Source organism: Histomonas meleagridis (assembly GCF_020186115.1).
Source record: "Histomonas meleagridis strain 2922-C6/04-10x chromosome Unknown contig_4, whole genome shotgun sequence".
NCBI classification, from domain to species: domain Eukaryota; phylum Parabasalia; order Tritrichomonadida; family Dientamoebidae; genus Histomonas; species Histomonas meleagridis.
In genome coordinates, this window is record NW_027150883.1 from 787,461 (window position 1) to 808,154 (window position 20,694).

Below are 20,694 nucleotides of genomic sequence, written 5' to 3' on the forward strand. Positions count from 1 at the left end.
ATATTCTTAAGAATAAATGAGAATTGAAGTTTCTGATACGTTTTGATATTATCTGAAAACACAATGACAATATCAAAATTATATCTTTGGGCACATGGAATTATGTTAAAATCAACAAAAAAATAAAGAAAACTTAAATCTTGAGATAATTAAGTTTTTGATAATCATCGTTTTGTTGAATAATTTTAGCATGTATACTTTACAATCTTAGAAATGTTGTTGAAAAACGCATTTCCAAACTCAATTTTAAACTCAATGTCCAAATATTCTGAAAGTGAGCTGAGATCGTCTACAGTGGTTATATAACATTTGACAAAAGTTTCTAATAACTTTTTATCTTTGGCAATAGAAGTAATAGTTTAATTAAACTTCGATATTTATCTCCAATTTCACAGTATTGAGTAGGTCATTCCATTAAGATGATAGCCTCTCTTGGTTTGAATTTAAGAAAAATGGAAGTTGTGAAGAGGTAATATCAAAAATTTTAGAAAAAAGTTAACTTTCAATATCGATATTGAACTTACTCTTTTGGTAAAGGTTGATTTCCATGTTTTGATTGAATCACTTTTATTGTGTTTTTTTGCACCACCAATTTTTGCCTAATTGAATTCAATTAAAAATGATTAAAATAAATTTCATTCACAAATTACATTTCGATCATAACCAAAATAAATTAGACCAAAGTTCCAATATGAGAAAAGATGGTTGACTACATAAATTACTCTGAACGATTTTCTTTATATTTAAGATGTACATCGACAGATCTGTCAAAACATTTTGTTTACAAAAGATCTTTCTTAAAAATGAAAATTAAGATATTAGTGAAGGTGGGAATGTTTATAATAGGAAAACTTTCTTTTGTTATTCATATATGAAAATTCCAATTATTTTCTTCATAATTAAGGAAGTCACCTCCCAAGTAAAACAAGGTTGAGCTATCAGCTTCCACGTCAGAGGAGTCAATGTCAAGTGCTCCATTTGTATTTTCATTGTTTTCAAAATGTGTAATGTTATTTTTGTTTTTCAAACCTACGATTGGTTCTTTTCGAGAGGCCTTCCTGTTAAGGCTGTTCCATCGATTATTAAGGAAATTTGGTGAACGATCAGTGAAAATCATATCTGATATTAAAGTCCATTTTTTGCCATGCTCTTCGACAGCTTTAATTAATTGTCGATCTTGTTCTTGGTTAAATGGTTCTTTATTTAATTTTGGATCAAGAATATTAACCCATCTCTCACGACATTGTTTTCCTGCACGTTTCAAAGGACCATCTAACAGATTCCATTTTTTTGGTCCATATATATTTACATGGTTTATTACCATGTCATCTTCCTCTTTTGTCCATGATCCCTTATGAATGTCTTTTTTTAACACTTTCCTCCACCTTTCGGAGATTTGCTTTGTACTTTTATTTGGTAAAAGCATATGAATGTATTCAGATTTCCAATCATTAAAGTCATCACTTTTATCATTCATAAAATTTATAAGGATATTGTCTTCCTCTTGTGTCCATCGCCCTTCGTGATTCCGGGGAGAAGCATTAACATGCTTTCGTACTCTTGTGTTTATTTTTTGGGCGGAATCGTCGTTGTTCATCATCATTACCTTTTGTCAAATTTTCGTTCAAATTTGTGAGCAACTTTTGTATACTGTGACTGAAAGTAAGGGGTTAAATTTAACGTTGTACACATTCCCATTGAACGGCCAAATTGCACCTGATTTTCTGAATTTCTTTGTATGTAAACTATATAAATCGAAAAGTGTCATGGAAATTTTCTTTGGCAAAGTGAACTGAAATGGCATATGATATTTTGGAAAAATTCAAATGGCATTTTTTATATGACTCAATTTAACAAATAAACCGTCAAAATTGAATGAAATTTTTGTTCAAAATTTTCCATCTTTGGAGCATGAAACCTTATATATTTCTTTTTATCAAATATTCTAAATCCAAGTTTAGCATTAATTATATCAAATATTCAAAATGCATTAGATTTTTAAAACATTTTCGCAATAAAATATTTTATTTTTCCAAATTAAAAACATTTTTTGTTCTTCAAGATTACTAAATAATTTAAGATCGCATTTTTGGATAATTTAATCACGCTTTGATGTTTCGAGTTATGTTTGGGTCACCTTTGGATTTTTCAAGCGTTCAATTGCTAGATAAGTTGCAATTACAAATTGAAATTCACTTGGTTGTAAATCAGGAATTGCAATATGTGGCAAACCTTGATTCCATATACCATATAATAGTTCTTTATATGAGGATATGGAGAAAATTTTTCAATTTTTTTAAAGCACTATGTATAATGAGATAGACTCGAAATAAAAAATTCCCGCGCAATAAACTTCAGAAAATTGAGAACCCCTTAACGTACGAGAATTTTACAATCTGACGCGACCCTTAAAATAAATACCAAATATTTTCTTTATACATTTGGTATAAATATTCAAAAAATTAGGTATACATCTTTAGCATAAATATTTATTTTTTCTTTTTCAAGAAGCGATTTGACTAATTTTTTTGTATTTTACATTTTTAGGGAATGCATAAGTGCATTACAAAATAATTTGATGAATTTCCAAAAATTAATTTTAAATACTAAAAATTTAATACAATTTATATAAAATTTAAATAGATATCTTTAACATTGCTTTAATTCCTTTCTGTTGAAGAAGCATTTTAACTATTTGAGTGGAACCACAGGAAGTTGCATGTGTAAGTGCTGATCTAATTGATTCAAATTAATTTCAAACTTTGAGTACTCAAATGATTTAGCTTTAATTGTTGAAATATTATTTCCCATGATAATTGTTTCAAATTTAGCACAACAAACAAATGTACTACATTCAATTGAAGTAACTAAATCTTGATTTGTAATGTTTGTTTATGAAGAACAATGATCAAATAGGAAATAGCTAATTTCATTAAGTTTGTTTGGAATAATAATTCGAAAAGAAGAAAATATGTTATTGCTAATCGATGTAAATGAACTTGAAATTATTATAATTTTTAATTTTTTGCACCAAGAGAATACAACTCCTTCAATAGTAATTTCTAAACCAGGATATTTACCAAACCTAGGCAAGATTAAAAAGCAGTCTTTTCATTTATTGTTATTGAACTTGGATTGGTCATTTTGTTTAATGCTGAACAACTACGAATCATATATCTTCCAATTGAAGTTAATGAATTTGGTATTATAATATCATTCAATAAAATGCAAGTTTTTTATGCTTTAATAATTTCTAATATATTTTAATTATTTGATATCCATTTTAATAATTTTGGATATGTTTTAATAATTTGAAATATGTTTTAATAATTTAAAATATTTTTTAATAATTTGAAACAGCACTTCATATAGCAGTTAGAAATAATAATATAGAAATAGTATAATTACTTTTGGATAAAGGAATTGATGCTAATGCAAAAACTATTCATTTGAATAATTTATTATATGTTTTAATAATTTTATATATGTTTTAATAATTTGAAACAGCACTTCAAATTGCACAGAAAAATGGTTACATGGAAATAGTATATTTACTTCTTGAAAAAAGTACAAATGAAAATTTTAATTCAGATTCTTCTTCGATAAACATAAAATCTTCATTTTCAATAAGAAATGTAGCATGTATCGCTCATAAGCAAAGTCAACTCGAAGATCAAATGTTGGTAGAAAACATTAGAAAGAAAAGTATCAAAGCAAAAGTTGATACAAGCATACAAACATATGAAAATCATTAAAATCGCGATGTATATACATTATACATTTTACCTATTTACAAATATGTTGACATAAAAACTTCAAAAAATTGTTGTAAACAACATGACAAAAATCATGCAGAATTTTTAATAATAATCTTTTTGGTTTCATTTATTTTGATATCAGCACTTGTCATTACTAAATTCCGTCTTTCAAGGACATCTTTTAAATAGAATTATTTAACTCAAAACGTCTCGTGTCCAAATTGGTCAAAATAAGTACAGAAGATTTAAACTTTTCGATTGTAAATTTTATGAAATTTTACACATGAGATAAAGTTTTATTAAACAGATTGCAACTTATTCAAATCTTAAGACAGTTTTCCAATAATATCACTTTTATTCTATGTCAGTTTCTTACAAAGAACTTGGATTGGTTAATACCAAAGAACTCTTTGCTAAATCCATTAATGGTGGCTATGCAATTCCAGGGTACAACTTTTCTCAAATGGAACAATTACAAGCAATAATTACTGCTTGCGTACAAACCGAATCACCAGTAATCTTACAAATATCTGCTGGCGCAAGACGTTATGCAAATTCAACAATGTTAAGGTATATGGCAAAAGGTGCTGTAGAATTCGCACGTGAAATCCATCCTGAGCATAAGCTTATACCAATTGTCTTACACTTAGATCACGGCGATTCATTCGAACTCTGTAAGAGTTGTATCGAAAACGGTTTTTCTTCGGTTATGATCGACGGTTCGCATCTTCCGTATGAAGAAAACATCAAACTCACAAAGAAGGTTGTAGACTTTGCGCACTCACAGCCAAACTATGTTACCGTCGAAGGTGAACTTGGAATCTTAGCAGGTGTCGAAGATGATGTTGTTGCAGAAACTCATACATATACAAAACCTGAAGAAGTTCAAGACTTTGTAAATAGGACAGGAGTGGATTCTCTTGCAATTGCTATTGGTACTTCCCATGGAGCTTATAAATTCCCACCTGGTACAAAAGCTGAAATAAGATTGGATATTTTGCATGAAATTGAAAAGAAGTTACCTGGATTCCCTATTGTCTTACATGGATCTTCTTCAATTCCTATGGATTATGTCGAAATGATCAATAAGTATGGTGGAAAGATGATGGACGCTGTAGGAGTATCTGAAAAGCAAATCAGGGAAGCCACAAAATCTGCCGTATGTAAGGTGAATATCGATTCCGATGCAAGAATCGTTTTGACAGGAACAATTCGAAGATTGTTTAGCGAACATCCTGATTGGTTCGATCCTCGCCAATACTTAGGTGAGGGAAGGGCAAAGCTCATTGAGTTATATTCTAGGAAGAATGTCGAAGTTCTTGGATCTGCTGGTCATGCATTTGACTAAGTAAAAATCAACTTCACCAACATTTATAATGAATAACCATAATATGTTTCGCAGTTAAACATTTGTTTCCTGAACAGATAAGTTTGAATCCATAAAAAAGTTTTTCGAAAATTTGTTCGATTAAAAATGACACCAAAAGTGACAAATAATATGACTGACATACAAACAATTATCAAAGGCGAAAACCCATCAGCAAACTTAAAGAATTATCTTCTTGGTCTTATTAAAGCTAACGATGCTGCTAAATATAAGGATGCTTTCGATTACTTAATTGAACAAAGAATTTTACCTGAAATCACCAATGATGCAGTCAATGAAGTTGCAAAAACTGTTAAAAGTCTTAGCTCCGATTTGAAGCCAGATTTTATGTTTCCACTCTTAAAGTACATAGAATCTTTCAACGCATTCCAGAATCTTTATCAAGAATTAAGAGCAATTTTCATAAGTGCTTGTGAAGAAACTAAGAAGTACTATGATTTAGCCAAGTTTTATGATGGTGAACCTTATGATCTTGATTCACATGGAGAATGGGAACAACTTGAACACTTCTTATTAATAGGTGAAACATACCTTAAGGCACACTATAAGGATAATGCTTATGCCTGTTTGAACAAGGCTCTCAAATACATATTTAGATTAAGAACACCTAAACAATACCTTGAGCGCTTCGATGCACTTAGGGCCGGTGTCAGCGTCGAAAGAGGAGACTTTCTTTTAGCATCTCAATCATATTATCAACTTTCCACTTATACACGAAATAATCCACAAAGACCACTTCACCTTGCCATTGTTTATGGAATCTTAGCTCCTCCGAGCATGCCACGTAATAACCACTTTGCTAGAATGCTTGCCAATGAAAAGACAGAATCTGTTCCAATAAGTAATCTCCTCAAAATTTTCACTCAGAACAAACTTATCACTGGAGAAAAGATCAACGAAATCGAAAATGAGCTTAAGAACGAGCATTGCTTTGACAAGGCAAAACTTGATTTATCTATTCAAACTCATAATCTTGAATGCATCTCAAAGTTGTTCTCATCCATCAGTTTAGATAGGCTCTCGCAATTAATTGGATGTAAGGTCGATGAGGTTATTGATAGAATGAGTTTGGTCCAATCTAAAACTGTCGAAACAATTATCGATCAACCAAGCAAAATGGTACTTTTCCGCTCATTAATACCTAAGTCTGAAATCAAGGATAGATCCATCGAGAAGTATTGTAAAACAGTATCTCAAATTGCTGGAAAACTTCCAAAATAAAAATTAATTCAAAGAACTTTTTGATTAGAACGATTATTTTATATTCAATATTTCTGAAATTTCTGAATTTTAATGTGGCATTTTTTAAGAACAATATTGATTCAAAAATTTATTCAACACATGGGTTAAGGGACAATAGATTGCTACTTTATGATCAGACAAGAAAAGTGGCAATTGTACTGAGTAAAGAATTGTTGAATTACGAAAAATAAAAGATAATTCTCAAATTAAGTGTTTGATAAGATTTATGGTGAAAATAATATTGAAACTAAACACAATAATAAACATATTTAATTCTAATATTTTCCAACAATATATATTATAACACATATAAACTTTTACAATAATTATTATTTATATGATAAATTCAAAAAATTTGTACATTAATCAAATATATCGTTCACCTAAACATTTAATAATTAGAATGAAATGAGAAAAATTAGGGGAAAAAAGAAAAGAAAATATGGAAAAAAAGAATCATTTGGATTTAAATCCATTAATGGATAAAAAACAATGAAAAAAATCTTGAGGCAAAATGATCATTTTCGGAGTGATATCACAATTGTATTGAATTTATTCAAAATATTCTTTTCAAAATATTATATGAGATTGGTGAACAATCGGACTGAATCATCAATTGGTTCCCCCACATAATCCCCTTATGGAATCAAATGAAACCTGCCAAGAAATGGTTTCTTTTGGTATTCCTGTTCGTTTATTTTCACCAGAAATTCAAAAATTCCAAAAAGTACTTATTGTTAATTCAATCCGCTCTTTTACTAATCAAGAAAATGCACTTTTAGAATCACCAACAGGAAAAGACAGAAAAACCACAATATTAGCATCTGCACTTTCATATCAAAATTATTTAAAGAATACAAATTTCCAAGAAAATAAAATTAATGGTAGCACAGAACTAAATACAATTCCAAAAATATGGATGACAGCTACCAACTTTCCACAGCTAAGCCAACTTATTCATGAACTAAAGAAAATAAAAATTGATTCAAGAATTGGATTTATATGCAATAAAAAAACTCTTTGCGTAAACTCCGCTGCATTTAGATCAAAAATGCCTTGCGAGAATTCCGGATGTAATTTTTTAATTCCAAAAGAAATTCCATTAGATTTACTTGAAAGCAATTTTTCATATAAATACGACATCGAAGACCTTATTGACTATGGGAAATGTAATAACATTTGTCCATATCATCTTTCTAGATTGCTTCTTCAAAAAGCTGAATTAATATTTACAACCAATCAAATTTTTCTTAATAACAATTTACCTTTGTCCACATCTAATGATATATTAATAATGGATGATGCTGATTATGTCATAGAAAAATCATTAGAATTATCTTCGTTTTATACAACAAAAGGAAAAATCACCAAAATACTAAATTCTTTAGAGAAACTAACAAACAAAAGCCAATCTCTTCAAGAAGTAATCCAATTTATCCAACGGATTTCTGATTGGTTTGTTTCATGGTTAAACGGTCTTCGTTTTTCACGTGAGGAAATGTTAATTGAAAATGACATTTTTGAAGTTTTCCAAAACAAGTGGGAATTAACAATGTCTGTTCGAAATTCGCTTGACAACTTTTTAAGGCAAAATAACGAACCCATTTCAGAGAACACATTTAATTTTTTGAATTCATTAAATTCAATACTCACGTTAACATCCAAAAATAATAATGAATACAAAGATTCTTTTAAATTAATAATTGAAACAACTGAAAATGAAAATGAAGATGAGTTAGGTATATTATGTCTTGATTCTTCCATTTTATTTAAGATGCTTACAAATCAATTTCATTCAATTATATTAACATCAGATTCATTATCTCCAATGGAAATATATCCAAATGAATTAAAGACACAATTTCCAATACAAATCTCCACATTACATAAAATCGATCCGACACAAATTTGTAGTTTTATTATCACAAATTCGATGAATGGAATTATCTTTGATTCGACCAAAGAATATAATAATGAAGAAATCCAAAATTTATTTATTGGATTTGGTTCTACATTTGAATATCTATTACCTAATATACCAAATGGTATAATATTTTATTTACCGAATCATAAAATTATATATCAAATGATAAAATTTTGGGAGAAAACGAAAATCATTAAAACGTTACAAAACATCAAACAAATATTTTTCACGAACAAAAACAATTGTTTTGAAGTACGTGAAACATTTAAAAAGAACATATCTAAAGGCATTTCAAGTTTATTAATTGATGTATTTAATAATGATATTAATAATTATTCGAAAGTTAATACAATTTTTATATATGGAATACCAAACATTAAAAATAAAAATATAAAACTTCAACGACAATATAATACAGAAAGTGAATTTTATGAATTATATTCATTACAAAAGATTACGAAAATATTAAATTCTTTCTTCGATAAAATGGATAAATATGGAACAATAATATTTTGTGATAAACAATATTATCAATATATAAATCATTTCCCTCAATGGTTATCTTCATCATTTAAGTTAAATAATGGAATTTCAGACGTGTTACAAAACATTATAACATTTTTTAATGAGATGAAACAAAAATTTCCTCAAAAAATTAAATTCGTTATTGGAACTGATTTAAAGTTTTCATGTTTAAATTGTAATAATATAATAATCGAAATTCCTTCAATTGAAACAAATGAAAGTGTTTATGTTCATGAAAGAGATTTAATAAATTTGTTACATATTGATATAAATGAAGATCGAAATTGTATATTCGTTGGAAGACAAATGAAAAAATTTTTATATTGTCAAATAATACAAAAAAATATTTTTTGTAAAATTGATAAAAAATGTTATCAATTAATTAAATGTAATAATTGTAATAGAGTTTTGGGTGTTGTTATTAAGGCAACAACTTCGGATTACATATATCAAATAGATGGAGTCTTGTTGCTGTTGTCCAGAATAAAGAAAATGGAAAATGATAAAATAAAAATTGTTGAGAAAAAGAAGAAAAAGAAAACAAATGTGAAGGGACAAACAAAGATTAAATTCTGATGTAAAATGTTTTTAATGATATAAATAAAAATTTTATTAATTGTTATTCCATATGCAAATGAAATAAATATTTGTTTTGTAACAGAAGAATTATGATAAGTAACTGACACTTGTACATGTGTTACTAAACATTTATCACAGAAATTTTTAGGATTTAACACATACATATACAGAAATAAATGTTTGCTTTGTAACAGAAGAAAAAATAAAAAAGTATTTTATGCTCCATAAAATAAATGCATTGAATGATAGTGTTAATCTTTATATAAATGTGCTATATGACATACGTATCATATTACACAAGCAAATTCTGTGTTTTGAAACAAGTAATTACTAACATAAGTGGTACTTTAGTTAAAATTACACATAATTGAGCAGCTCAATAATTTTTAAAAGAAAGAACAAAAAACATAAAATGATTTACACTCAGAACAGACTATATTTTATTATATATTTATCTAAATTACATTTGCACAATGAATTTATCTTCTTTGAAGTCATTTGCAAAAGGATCTTCTTCAATATTTGAAATAGATATTCCTGTTGTGAATGTGTTTGTAGTTTGGTTGTTATCATTTTGTTGTTCTGAAAATTCATTTTCAGCTATTTCTTCTTTTTTATTTTTAATTCGAATCAATAATATAATAAGTAATGAAATTATAATAATAATAATAACAATCACACAAACAATTATTATAATAATTGTTGTTTTATTATCATTTGTTTGAAATTCATTACTGTAAATAAATGTAAAGAAGTTCGAATAATAATTGTAATATGTCGAATAAATAATAACTGTGGAATCATAATAAATATATTCTGTTTCAATATAAATATTCGATGAATTAATTATAATTAGTGAAAGTGATTTCGTTTGTATTTCATAATAAGTAAATGAATGTGTAATAGATAATGTGATCGTTAATAAATATGAAAAAGATTTCGTTAAATCAAATGTTGTGCTTTCATATGTTGAATATGTTATAACTGTCGTAGTAACATTATAAAATGCATTTTCGCCAAGATATGGTTCCTGATCACCATAATAATAAATACATTCAAGGAAATAACAATTACCAAATGATGAATCGCCAATTTCTTTTATTCCAGAGCCAAGTGTTAATATTCTTAAATTGAAACATGATGAAAATGCTGAACCACCAATTGTTGTAACTGAATTTCTAAATTGTAATTGATGAACATAATGAAAATGATGAACCGCCAATTTGTGTAACATTTTCCCAAAAAATAATCGTTTCTAAATGTGAACATTTTATTAACACATAAACTCCAATATACATTATAGAATTACCAAAATTAACTGAAATAACTGTTGGCCATTCTATAAATTACCTGGAATGGAATAAATTCCTTCACCAATATTTATAAATTGCGTGATGTTTTTATATTCTTCAATTTCTTTAAAATCATTTGTGTTTGTTATTGTTAATGTTAAATTTTTATGATCATAAAATATTTGAAAAGAATTTATGAAAAATACAACAAAAATTATAATATTTTTATGTTTTTTCTTTTCGATTGTTTTCAGTTTGTCCATTAAAAATTTAATTTCAAAAAATAATAAAAATCCCGGATATTTTCAAAATAGAAATGTTATACATCAGAACTTGAATAGCTTCAATGAATTTGAACATTTTCTTTATGGAAGTGTTAATCATTGAAATTGCTAAATGTGCTTTTAATGAAAAATGATTAAGAACTAAAGAAAAGATTTTGAAATAATGTTTAACATATGAAATCGGTAATTCTAACAAAGGGAAATGCCAATGATATTTTCCTGAACTAATATTAAATATGTCAGATTCTTTATCTTTTAGCATAATAAAATTTGGATTCGCTTTTTCATGGGATGAGAATGAAAAGCAGATATCCCCTTTGGATTTTGATATAGGACAAATAGAGTGTTTGAAAGTTTGAAAAATAGATAATTGATCCATATTTTCCATATTCCTTCATTTGTTAATTTGTAACTCAGTAATCTTAGTAAAATATTATTTATTCGCTATTTTTCTCCTTGACAAAACCTAAAAGCAGCCGTTAAAAATAATCGGCGGTTTGGTCTTCCCTTATCCAAATGGGTCGCCTTCACTCTCCAGGCAAAGGTATTTCAGGATCAACAATTCCATACCGCAGAACAGCTCCACATTGGCTCCAACTTTCAGGTGAAAATGTTGTCCAACTTATTTGCGATTATGCAAAGAAAGGAATCAGACCATCACAAATTGGTGAAAAACTTCGTGATAGCCATGGTGTTGGTCAAGTTCGTGCAGTTACGGGTAACAAAGTTCTTCGCATTCTCAAAGCCAACGGATTAGCTCCAGCTCTTCCTGAGGAATTATATTATTTAATCAAAAAAGCAGTCAATGTTCGCAAGCACCTTGAAAGGTCTAACCACGACATTGATGGCAAATATCGTCTCATCCTCATTGAAAGTCGTATCCATCGTCTTGCACGTTATTATAAATCAAGGCGTATAATTGCACCAAATTGGAAATACAATGCTCAAACAGCATCTGCTCTTACTGCTTAAACTTTTTTTTTCAACAATTTTTTTTGGAGTACCAATTGAATGGAAATTGCGGTTATTATCACAATGAACCCCAAAGATGTTGCTTTGCTCGTTTCTGAGTTTTAAAATTCAACCGATGATCAAGAGCATAGAAAACTTATAGAGCAACAATTAAATGCAATAAAATCAGATACTTCAAATATAGGAATTGCATTTGAACTTTTAAATAATTATTCAGATCCCTCAATAAATATGTTTGGCCTTTGCATAATTGATACAGCTATAACAGAATATTGGACACCCAAAACATTAAGTCCTAATTCTGATAATATTGAATCTTCAACAAAACTTCAAATTCGTAATTTTTTTGTTGATTGTCTCATGAACAAAGCATTTGTGCTTAATGAAGTTCTAACAAATTTTGTTTTGAATATGATTGTTACGTTAATGATAAATGATTTCTCCAACGAAGGTACATTTTGGATATCATTTTTCAACGAAAATATAGCAACCAAAGAGAAAAACCCTACTGTAATACAGCTTTTCAAATTATTTTCTGATAAGCTCCAACCAACAAAAGATAGCATATACCACAAAACAAAATTGGATATCCAGCAATACTTTAGTTCAAGGCCTCAAATAATATCTCAAATTGTTAATGTTCTTAAAGATGAAAACCAAAGTAATCAAATCGATATCCTAGCTATTGATCTCTTAAAATCGATTGTACAATGGGTTCCATTTAGTGCCATGTCACTCGATTTGATTGAAATCCTTATTAATTATTCTCAAAAAAAGCACAATGATATTGCTTTAGAAGCCAACAAGTGTCTTTTCGAGTTTTTTTCTCGCACTGATACGCTTTCCGATTTTACTGATGATTTTTATATTCCATTTTTGAGGGATGTTTTTACTTTCTTCGACACAGAATTCTCTTTAATTGGAACTGATCAAGTTACAGATGAATATGTCAAATCATTGGTACGCACTTTTTTGCCTTTTGCCTCGAATTACTTCTTCAAACAAGACTCTTACTACGAAACTCTTGTAACCGATTTTCTATCAAAATATGAGAAGATTACATGGCGGTTATACGAGGCGCCCTATTTTCCAAAAGTGCTCAAGAGTTGGTATAAATTGTGTTTAAATCCAATTTCCAAAAAGTATAAAATATATTTTCAAACTCTAATTGATAATTTGATAAATATATTGATTAATCCACGAAAGCAATTGAATTGTATGATTGAAGTTAATAGTAAATTTAATCAGAAGGTAGAAATTATTTTTAGCATTATTAGTTTAGATTTTTGTCCAAATACATTTAATATGCCCATGTATAATGCAATTTCTAAAGCTGTAGAGCTCTACTAAGACAATTTGCGTTATCACAATTTTCTCAATCAGATGATTATGAAAAAGTTTTTAATGAATTACTTAGAACATGATAAAAAAGCTTTTACTGAATTTATTTCGGAATTATATAATAAAAATCCTAATTTCATCGAAAAAATATTATATCAATTCATTAAAAATTTACAAATCTCTCAACAAGATAAGGAAATATTGGAAAATTCATCTGGATCGTTAAATGATATTGATGAATTGAAGTTTCAACAAAAGTTTAAGGATTTCGTTAATGATGTTCAGTATTTAATGGACTGAATTATATAATAAAAATAAATTTATATAATTATTTCCCTTTTTTATTTCATTTGTAAAGTAAATAACAATATGTGATATAAGATGAATAACTTATGTTTAAAGTAAATTAATAACATATGTATCTAATCTCATGCTCTTTTTCAACACAAGTATGTTCTTCTATTATTATTTACACTGACAACTAACGAAATCACTATCAGAAATAACAGTCAATTCTTATACATCGAAATACACAAAACATTAACAATTTCTTACATTTATAATTCACTTACATATTCAATTAATTTAATAATAGCACATACATTCTAAGATTATACAACTTTAAAGTCGTGAACACAAAAACGACATTACTGCATTATCATTAGTTTCAATAACAGATATTTTCAAACTCCTTAACATGATATTAACATTGTAATTTTGTTTTTGGAATCAAAATTCAATATATAAATTATATAATTCAACTTTATTTTACATTTTTATTATTCGACTTTTGGTGCTTCTGCAGTTTTATGTTTAGTTTCATTTTTCTCTGTATCAAATTTCTCGAATGCCTGTATGAACCTTGTGACGATATTTAACACTGTAACTCTTACAGTATCCACAGGGATATCGAGTGCATTAGCGCATTCTTGTAAATTATGTTTTTGGAATCCGATCATCAGCAAAAGTGTCTGTTGTAATCTTGACAATTCCACTTTTGCCAGTTTTTCAAAGAATAACTCTGCCAATTTTGGCATCAAGTCTTCGATTGCAGTGAAATCCTTTTGACGATTTCTAAACATTTTTAGTCGTTCCACATCTTTCTCAGTCAACATGTCTATGTAATCCATATCAATTCTTTGTTCAGGTTCTAAAGTTGCATAAATTGCATCACATAAATTTGGTGGGAAATCTCTAAATTGATATCCAAGTAATCTTCCAAATCTAATTCTAAATTCATTTTTCATTTCCATGAACCATTCATTATTATCATCGAATGGCTTTAATACAATTGCAGAATGTTCACCAGTAGTTTCATTTATAGCTTGACTTACATAAATTGGTGCGAAACCACAACGTGACCAAAACCTATATAAACTTGAAGTAATACCAAAAGCTACTCCTGCATAATTCACTTCTTCATGTGCGCAATTTACAAGTCGTTTCATAATAGGCTTTGATTCATCATCAATTAACGCCATATCATTAGGACTTGAATAATATTCAAGTAATTGTTGTATAGCTCTTGATCCATAACCTTTACTTTGCATTTGTGGATGTACTGCTATACGTACAATACGAATTCCAGTCATTTGCGTGAAATCATTAAAGTTATATTGTTCACGGACTGTCCAAGGTATTAAATCGCCACTTGGATTCTTACCACGATTAATAGCATCTAATGTTTGATCTTGTGTAATACGTCCTTCAAGTGACACTTGAATATAACATATAATATCTGGTACACCATTCACTATTTCTGATATTGGCGGAATCATTGCAAAGATTCGATGATTTGGTGAGTCAGACATCATAATCAAATCGTCGGGTTCATTCTTATAATGTGATGCAACTGATAATGCTACAATTGACGTAAGAATTTTCTCAGTATATTTATTACCTGAAAATAATAGATCACGATCAACAAGCATTAACTCACAACTTTCAGGTGATGGAAGTGATTTAATGTCATTTGGTTGTGCATCTAAACATAATAAGTTGTGAAGCCATTTCTCGATTGGATCATTTGGCGCATAACGAATTGGTTCATTTAACTCGACTTCAGTAAACTTCTTATTCGGTGATCTTCGTAATTCTTCAAATAGTTTTAATGATAATGAACGACCTGTGCCTTCATAACCATTAATTGTTGACGCCATTAAAACAATGTATTTACCTAAAAGCTTCCGAACAAATGGTAATGGTATTGCTGCTGCTTCATCAATCGCAAGAATTTCACATTGCCCAAGTTTGTCAGCGTCATTTGGTTTGATATAACAAATCGTTTGTCGATGATCACGATGAATATTAATACGAATGATACTTTTGATACCTGTCGTGGTTTCAATGATATCATAATCGGAATGTTCTTTATAACCAAGCGCATCAAATCCAATAAGAACTGACCTAAAAAGTGTCGTAAGGTTTTCAAGTGCTGGTGCTGTTACAAATATATTGGAATAACCAATAGATACTGCATATGCTAATGCAAGTCCAAGTGCTGTAGATTTACCACGACCACGTGATGCTGTAATACCAACAACTTTATCTAATTGTTGGGCTTGAAGTATATCAATAACATGAAGTAACGTACTCGCTTGATCTACTGTAAGCGTTTTATCAACTATACAACCGATTTTATCAATGGTACTAACTTCTTCTTTAAGTGATTTTAATTTGTTCTCATCATATTGAAAATTTTGGATGGATGGAGTGGCTTTAACAAATGGTAAAAGATTAAATTCATCATCAACACATATACAATTGCCACATTTTTTGATACTTAATAAAAATCGCCGATTAAATCGATTTGACGTGGTACCAAAAATATCATTACGCATGCCTTTCTGATAGGCCATGGAAACTTTATAAAGATCTTCGAGGTTTTGCATTGTGTCAAGAAGAAGAATAATGGCACCACCACCTTGAACAGTTTCAATTGTTCGAGCAAGATAATTAGGTCTAATACTTTGGAAATCTTGAAGAATAAGCATACCAAATGTTTGACCAAGGATTTTAGGTGTATCTTCATACTTACAAAATCTGATTTTATTAGAATTCATAAATAATTGAAATTGATTTGCTTTCTCATCAATAATAAGTCCCTTAGATTGGAGTTGACGAAATTGTTTCCCTCGTTTTCTTTCATTTGAACTGAATTGTAATTTATGTTTTAAACACCATAAAATTGTTGACGGTAATGGCCTATTTGATTCTGTATCTGTTCCATGAATTTTTTTCATGATTTCATGAATAACCTGTATTTGAAATATTCCTTTTTCACCAACCATGATAATTAAACATCTGTGATTATTTTCTTTAGCGCTTTCAAGCACTTGACGAATTTCATTTGATATCTTTTTCTTAATAGTTTGAGATTGCATTGGATTTATGGTCGAGTTGAGCGACCTCGAAATATTGAAGAACTTTGTTTCGGTTATTGCGAAAAAAGTGACTTTATTGTAAACTTAAGAAATTTCAGGGGTTTGGTTGACCCCTTTTTAATGGGTCGTCGTCCAGCTCGTTGCTACCGTTATTTCAAGAGTGCTCCTTATCCAAAGTCACGCTTCTGCCGTGGTGTTCCAGATCCACGTCTTCAACGTTATGAAACTGGTACAAAACAAGCCACAGCACACGTTTTCCCATATTGTGTTCGTCTTATCTATCTTGAACATAGACAAAACATTTCTGCTGAAGCTCTTGAAGCTGCTCGTGTTAGCTCCAACCGTTACATGATGAAGACAATGGGTAAAGCATATCACATCCGTATCAATCTTCACCCATTCCATGTTCTTCGTATCAACAAGATGCTTTCAACTGCAGGTGCAGATAGACTTCAAACAGGTATGCGTCATGCCTTCGGTAAACCAAATGGTATGGTTTCACGTGTTAACCACCCACAATGCATCATGTCAGTTCGTGCACCAAAAGATGGTCTCAAGAATGCAATTGAAGCATTCCGCCGTGCATCATTCAAGTTCCCAGGTAAATCAAAAGTTATTGTATCATCAAAGGTAGGTTTCACACCATACACACTTCAAGAATACAAAGAATACCTCGCCTCTGGCAAAATTGTTGAGTGCGGAAATCACATGCGCCGTGTCTACCGCCGTGGTCCAATCCCAAAGAAAGCAAACTAAATCCATCTGAACGATTAAAACTCGTTTAAACATATCCACTTTTACAATGCTTTATATTGAATTAATGGCATTTTTTCGATAACATTTAGTTCACATTTTTTTATTTTTATCAATGTGTTATTATTGAGTAATTAATTCACTCAATAAAAAATGTTTATTAATGTAAATATATAACAAAAAGATAATTTTAAATTGTTTAAATCTCAAATTAATTAAAATTTCTCTTTGTATAAAAATGACTTCAAAAATCAATCAAAATCGCTCAAAATTTACTTTGATGATCCAAGTATAATGCTTTTAGAAAAGATTTATAATGGCACATTTAACATCTCAGGTTATTTTGAGAATCAATGTGATTGAAATCGAAACTCATTACTTCAATTTGCTTTCAAAGGGCATTGGGAAAATGTGCAAAATTTCAATTTGATGCTAGTTGCAGCTATTATTAACAAGCCATACATCAATGTATCAACACTTCCAAGTAACATTAATTACAAATTGGAAGATGATTAGTTATTACATTTTAAAACTGAAGAAAGTACCATTCATGGAATGAGGTCATTTCTTGTTGCATTTGGGGTGATTTTGTTTCTGAAAACACAAATATTTATGAATTAATAAAACGAAAATCGATGGTATATATTTTTATGAATAATTCATACAAATTATTGCAAACAATTCTTCAATATCGCAAGGTAAGGCGCATACTGAGGAATGTTTCCCAACTCGACGATGTATTTACTACAACTCGTGTTCTTTAATATTGCCTTTGTTTGATTATATTGGCACAATGAGCAAAGCATTGACAAGACGCTTAACGTATAACAATTATTTGTTTTCAAGAACTCCACGAAGTAATCGATTAATCTTAAGAACTCCGAAATCAAACCAATTCTTGATAAAGTGTCGATCATAAAGAAACACGTTGACAATGATTCCTTATCATTTAACATTGCGACAGTTTGTTGGTAATTAGTGAAGAATCCAGCTTTTTCATATTGACTTAATTCTTGTGGTGTTGAAACAAGTTTTACTATGATTGAAGAAGCTGTTTCTATCATTTTTGTATCATTACTATGCATTAATTGTGATAAGAAAATAGGAATCTCTGGAAATGTTGAAATTGTTGAACGTAATTCAGGAAATACTAATAATACTAAAAGTAAATGCATAACTTGTTTTGCAGTCATTTGTCCATTTAATATCCATTGACTTCCATTTGCAATTAATGAATCTCCACTTTGAGTGCGATCACATTGACATAAGATAACATAATAAGCATTTTGATTATGTGGTAATAAAGACAATAGATAACTCATAATTTCTTTGGTTAAATGTATCGATTTTTGTTTGATTAAAAATGATAATGTAATAGTTGTAGTTTCTGGATTTTGTAAATGTTTTAATATTATGTTCGGATCAATTGTATATTTGGGTGAATAAAACATTATCATTAAAGAATAGATATTAGTAATTAATTGTGGTGAGGTGGCATTAGAAATATAACTATTAAAGACTGGTACAACATATTCAAATCGGGCATTATTAAATTGGGAAAAATTTGCCATCAAATAATATAACATTTGTAAATATAAAATTGGCGATGTATTGAAAAAGTTCATTGATGTCTTAATTAAGTGGTCACTTGCCGTCCAACCGTTGGATAAACGGTCGAACATTTGGACAATTGGATATAAAATTCGTAATGTTTTATCAGCATATTCATGGTTAATAAATGGTGAAATATATCGAACAAATGGCTTGTCAATTAGGGTTGGCCGTTGAGTAACAACAAAAAGTGTAATTTCAAATGTATACTTAACAGACTTCTCAGAGTTAATAGGGAGATGATGTAAAAGATCATATTCGATAAACATGTTAAAGTAATTAGCATTTGATCGGATTAATTGATTAAGATTTTCAACAACAAACTCCGTTATACTCTTGGGAGTAGTTGGTGAAAAGCAACGTAACAAAGATTGGAAAAACCTTGGTGCAACTTCTGTTGTTAGGTTTTGAATACATAATTTGAAATTATTCTCATAATTTGGATTCGAAAAATTAACAATATCATCGTAATTTGGAGAATCCAAGAATTCACCCGCCGAGCTTTTGCTCATCTGAGATGACTTTGATCTGATCGAATTATTTCGACTTCGATTAGCTTGAGAAGAAATTACTTGAGCCTTATTATACTTCAGAGGAGGTTCTCGTTTCCCTCTTATCTCAGCACGGATAATTTGATCATCTTTGATTTCATTAATAACATAATCAATAGCAGCAGGTTCAGTTCCTGGGAACATAACCTTCTTGGTAGCAATGGCATTATAAGCCTGTTCGAATGTAGGCCTTTTGTTAGGGTCTTGGTTCCATAAGGCATTGATAAATTGCTTGATCTCACTTGGCGTATTTTCCGGAAAAGCCGGTCTTTCTTGGTTCTGTGATACCGCAATAGCAATTTGGATACCATCCTTTCCTTGGAATGGTGCTGTTTCTGTCAGCATTTCCCACATCATAATTCCGAATGCATACACATCAACTTTGTTAGTATAATTTGTGGAAACAAAGGATTCAGGAGCCATCCAGTGTGGAGTTCCGACGTTCTTTGTCATAAGGTTTGATTCGGATGTTAATCTTGATGTTCCAAAATCACATATTTTTGGGAATAATTTCTTGTCTAAAAGAATATTGAGGGATTTGAGATCTCTGTGTATAATCCCCATGGAATGAAGGGAAGCCATGCCTTTGCAAATACCAAGTGCAATTATTGTTTTTTGTGTTGGAGTTAATGATGGAGCTCCTTTTCGATGACGAAGCGCACCAAATAAGGATCCATTTGGAATGTATTCAGTAACAATAAGAAGAGGTATTGATGGTTTCCAACCATAAAATGGAACCAAAAATAAATCATCACATTGAGCAAGGACTTCAACTTCTCTACAGAAATCAACTAATTCTTTGCTTTCAATGTCCTCTGTAAAAAGCTTCTTGACTGCACAAATTTTACCTGTTGGAATATGTTTAGCCCTAAAGACTTGTCCATACGCTCCTTGACCAATCATTTGCATCATTTGAAAGTCTTCCAGTTTTACTTGGTAAGATTCAAGTTCAGGTGTTACATGGCTGAGAAGGCTTGTCATTTTGAACCAAAAATCTCTGACGGTTTAATGCCGAAACGCATAACATTTCAAAAAGTTAAGAGTTCGTTTACTTTTAAAGAAAAAGTTCCAGTATAAGTTCAAAAGAGTTCA

General features: G+C 29.6%; 6 protein-coding genes across 6 annotated transcripts; 4 read left to right on the forward strand and 2 right to left on the reverse strand.

The window, feature by feature from the left end:
* Nucleotides 1-4,119: 4,119 nt before the first annotated feature.
* Nucleotides 4,120-5,106, forward strand: GO595_005985 (fructose-1,6-bisphosphate aldolase; the record flags this gene model as incomplete). The annotated part of the gene is made up of 1 exon (XM_067919287.1): nucleotides 4,120-5,106. One exon carries the CDS (start codon nucleotides 4,120-4,122, stop codon nucleotides 5,104-5,106), a length of 987 nt encoding a protein of 328 aa, XP_067774021.1.
* A 150-nt stretch (nucleotides 5,107-5,256) lies between these two features.
* Nucleotides 5,257-6,366, forward strand: GO595_005986 (COP9 signalosome complex subunit 4; the record flags this gene model as incomplete). The annotated part of the gene is made up of 1 exon (XM_067919288.1): nucleotides 5,257-6,366. One exon carries the CDS (start codon nucleotides 5,257-5,259, stop codon nucleotides 6,364-6,366), a length of 1,110 nt encoding a protein of 369 aa, XP_067774022.1.
* Nucleotides 6,367-11,507: 5,141 nt separating this feature from the next.
* Nucleotides 11,508-11,963, forward strand: GO595_005987 (40S ribosomal protein S13; the record flags this gene model as incomplete). The annotated part of the gene is made up of 1 exon (XM_067919289.1): nucleotides 11,508-11,963. One exon carries the CDS (start codon nucleotides 11,508-11,510, stop codon nucleotides 11,961-11,963), a length of 456 nt encoding a protein of 151 aa, XP_067774023.1.
* Nucleotides 11,964-14,083: 2,120 nt separating this feature from the next.
* On the reverse strand, nucleotides 14,084-16,297 carry GO595_005988 (RNA cytidine acetyltransferase; the record flags this gene model as incomplete). Its single annotated transcript, XM_067919290.1, has 1 exon — nucleotides 14,084-16,297. The coding sequence occupies one exon, from the start codon at nucleotides 16,295-16,297 to the stop codon at nucleotides 14,084-14,086; it is 2,214 nt and encodes a 737-aa protein (XP_067774024.1).
* A 510-nt stretch (nucleotides 16,298-16,807) lies between these two features.
* Nucleotides 16,808-17,443, forward strand: GO595_005989 (putative 60S ribosomal protein l10; the record flags this gene model as incomplete). The annotated part of the gene is made up of 1 exon (XM_067919291.1): nucleotides 16,808-17,443. The coding sequence occupies one exon, from the start codon at nucleotides 16,808-16,810 to the stop codon at nucleotides 17,441-17,443; it is 636 nt and encodes a 211-aa protein (XP_067774025.1).
* Nucleotides 17,444-18,108: 665 nt separating this feature from the next.
* On the reverse strand, nucleotides 18,109-20,514 carry GO595_005990 (TKL family protein kinase; the record flags this gene model as incomplete). Its single annotated transcript, XM_067919292.1, has 1 exon — nucleotides 18,109-20,514. One exon carries the CDS (start codon nucleotides 20,512-20,514, stop codon nucleotides 18,109-18,111), a length of 2,406 nt encoding a protein of 801 aa, XP_067774026.1.
* Nucleotides 20,515-20,694: the final 180 nt, after the last annotated feature.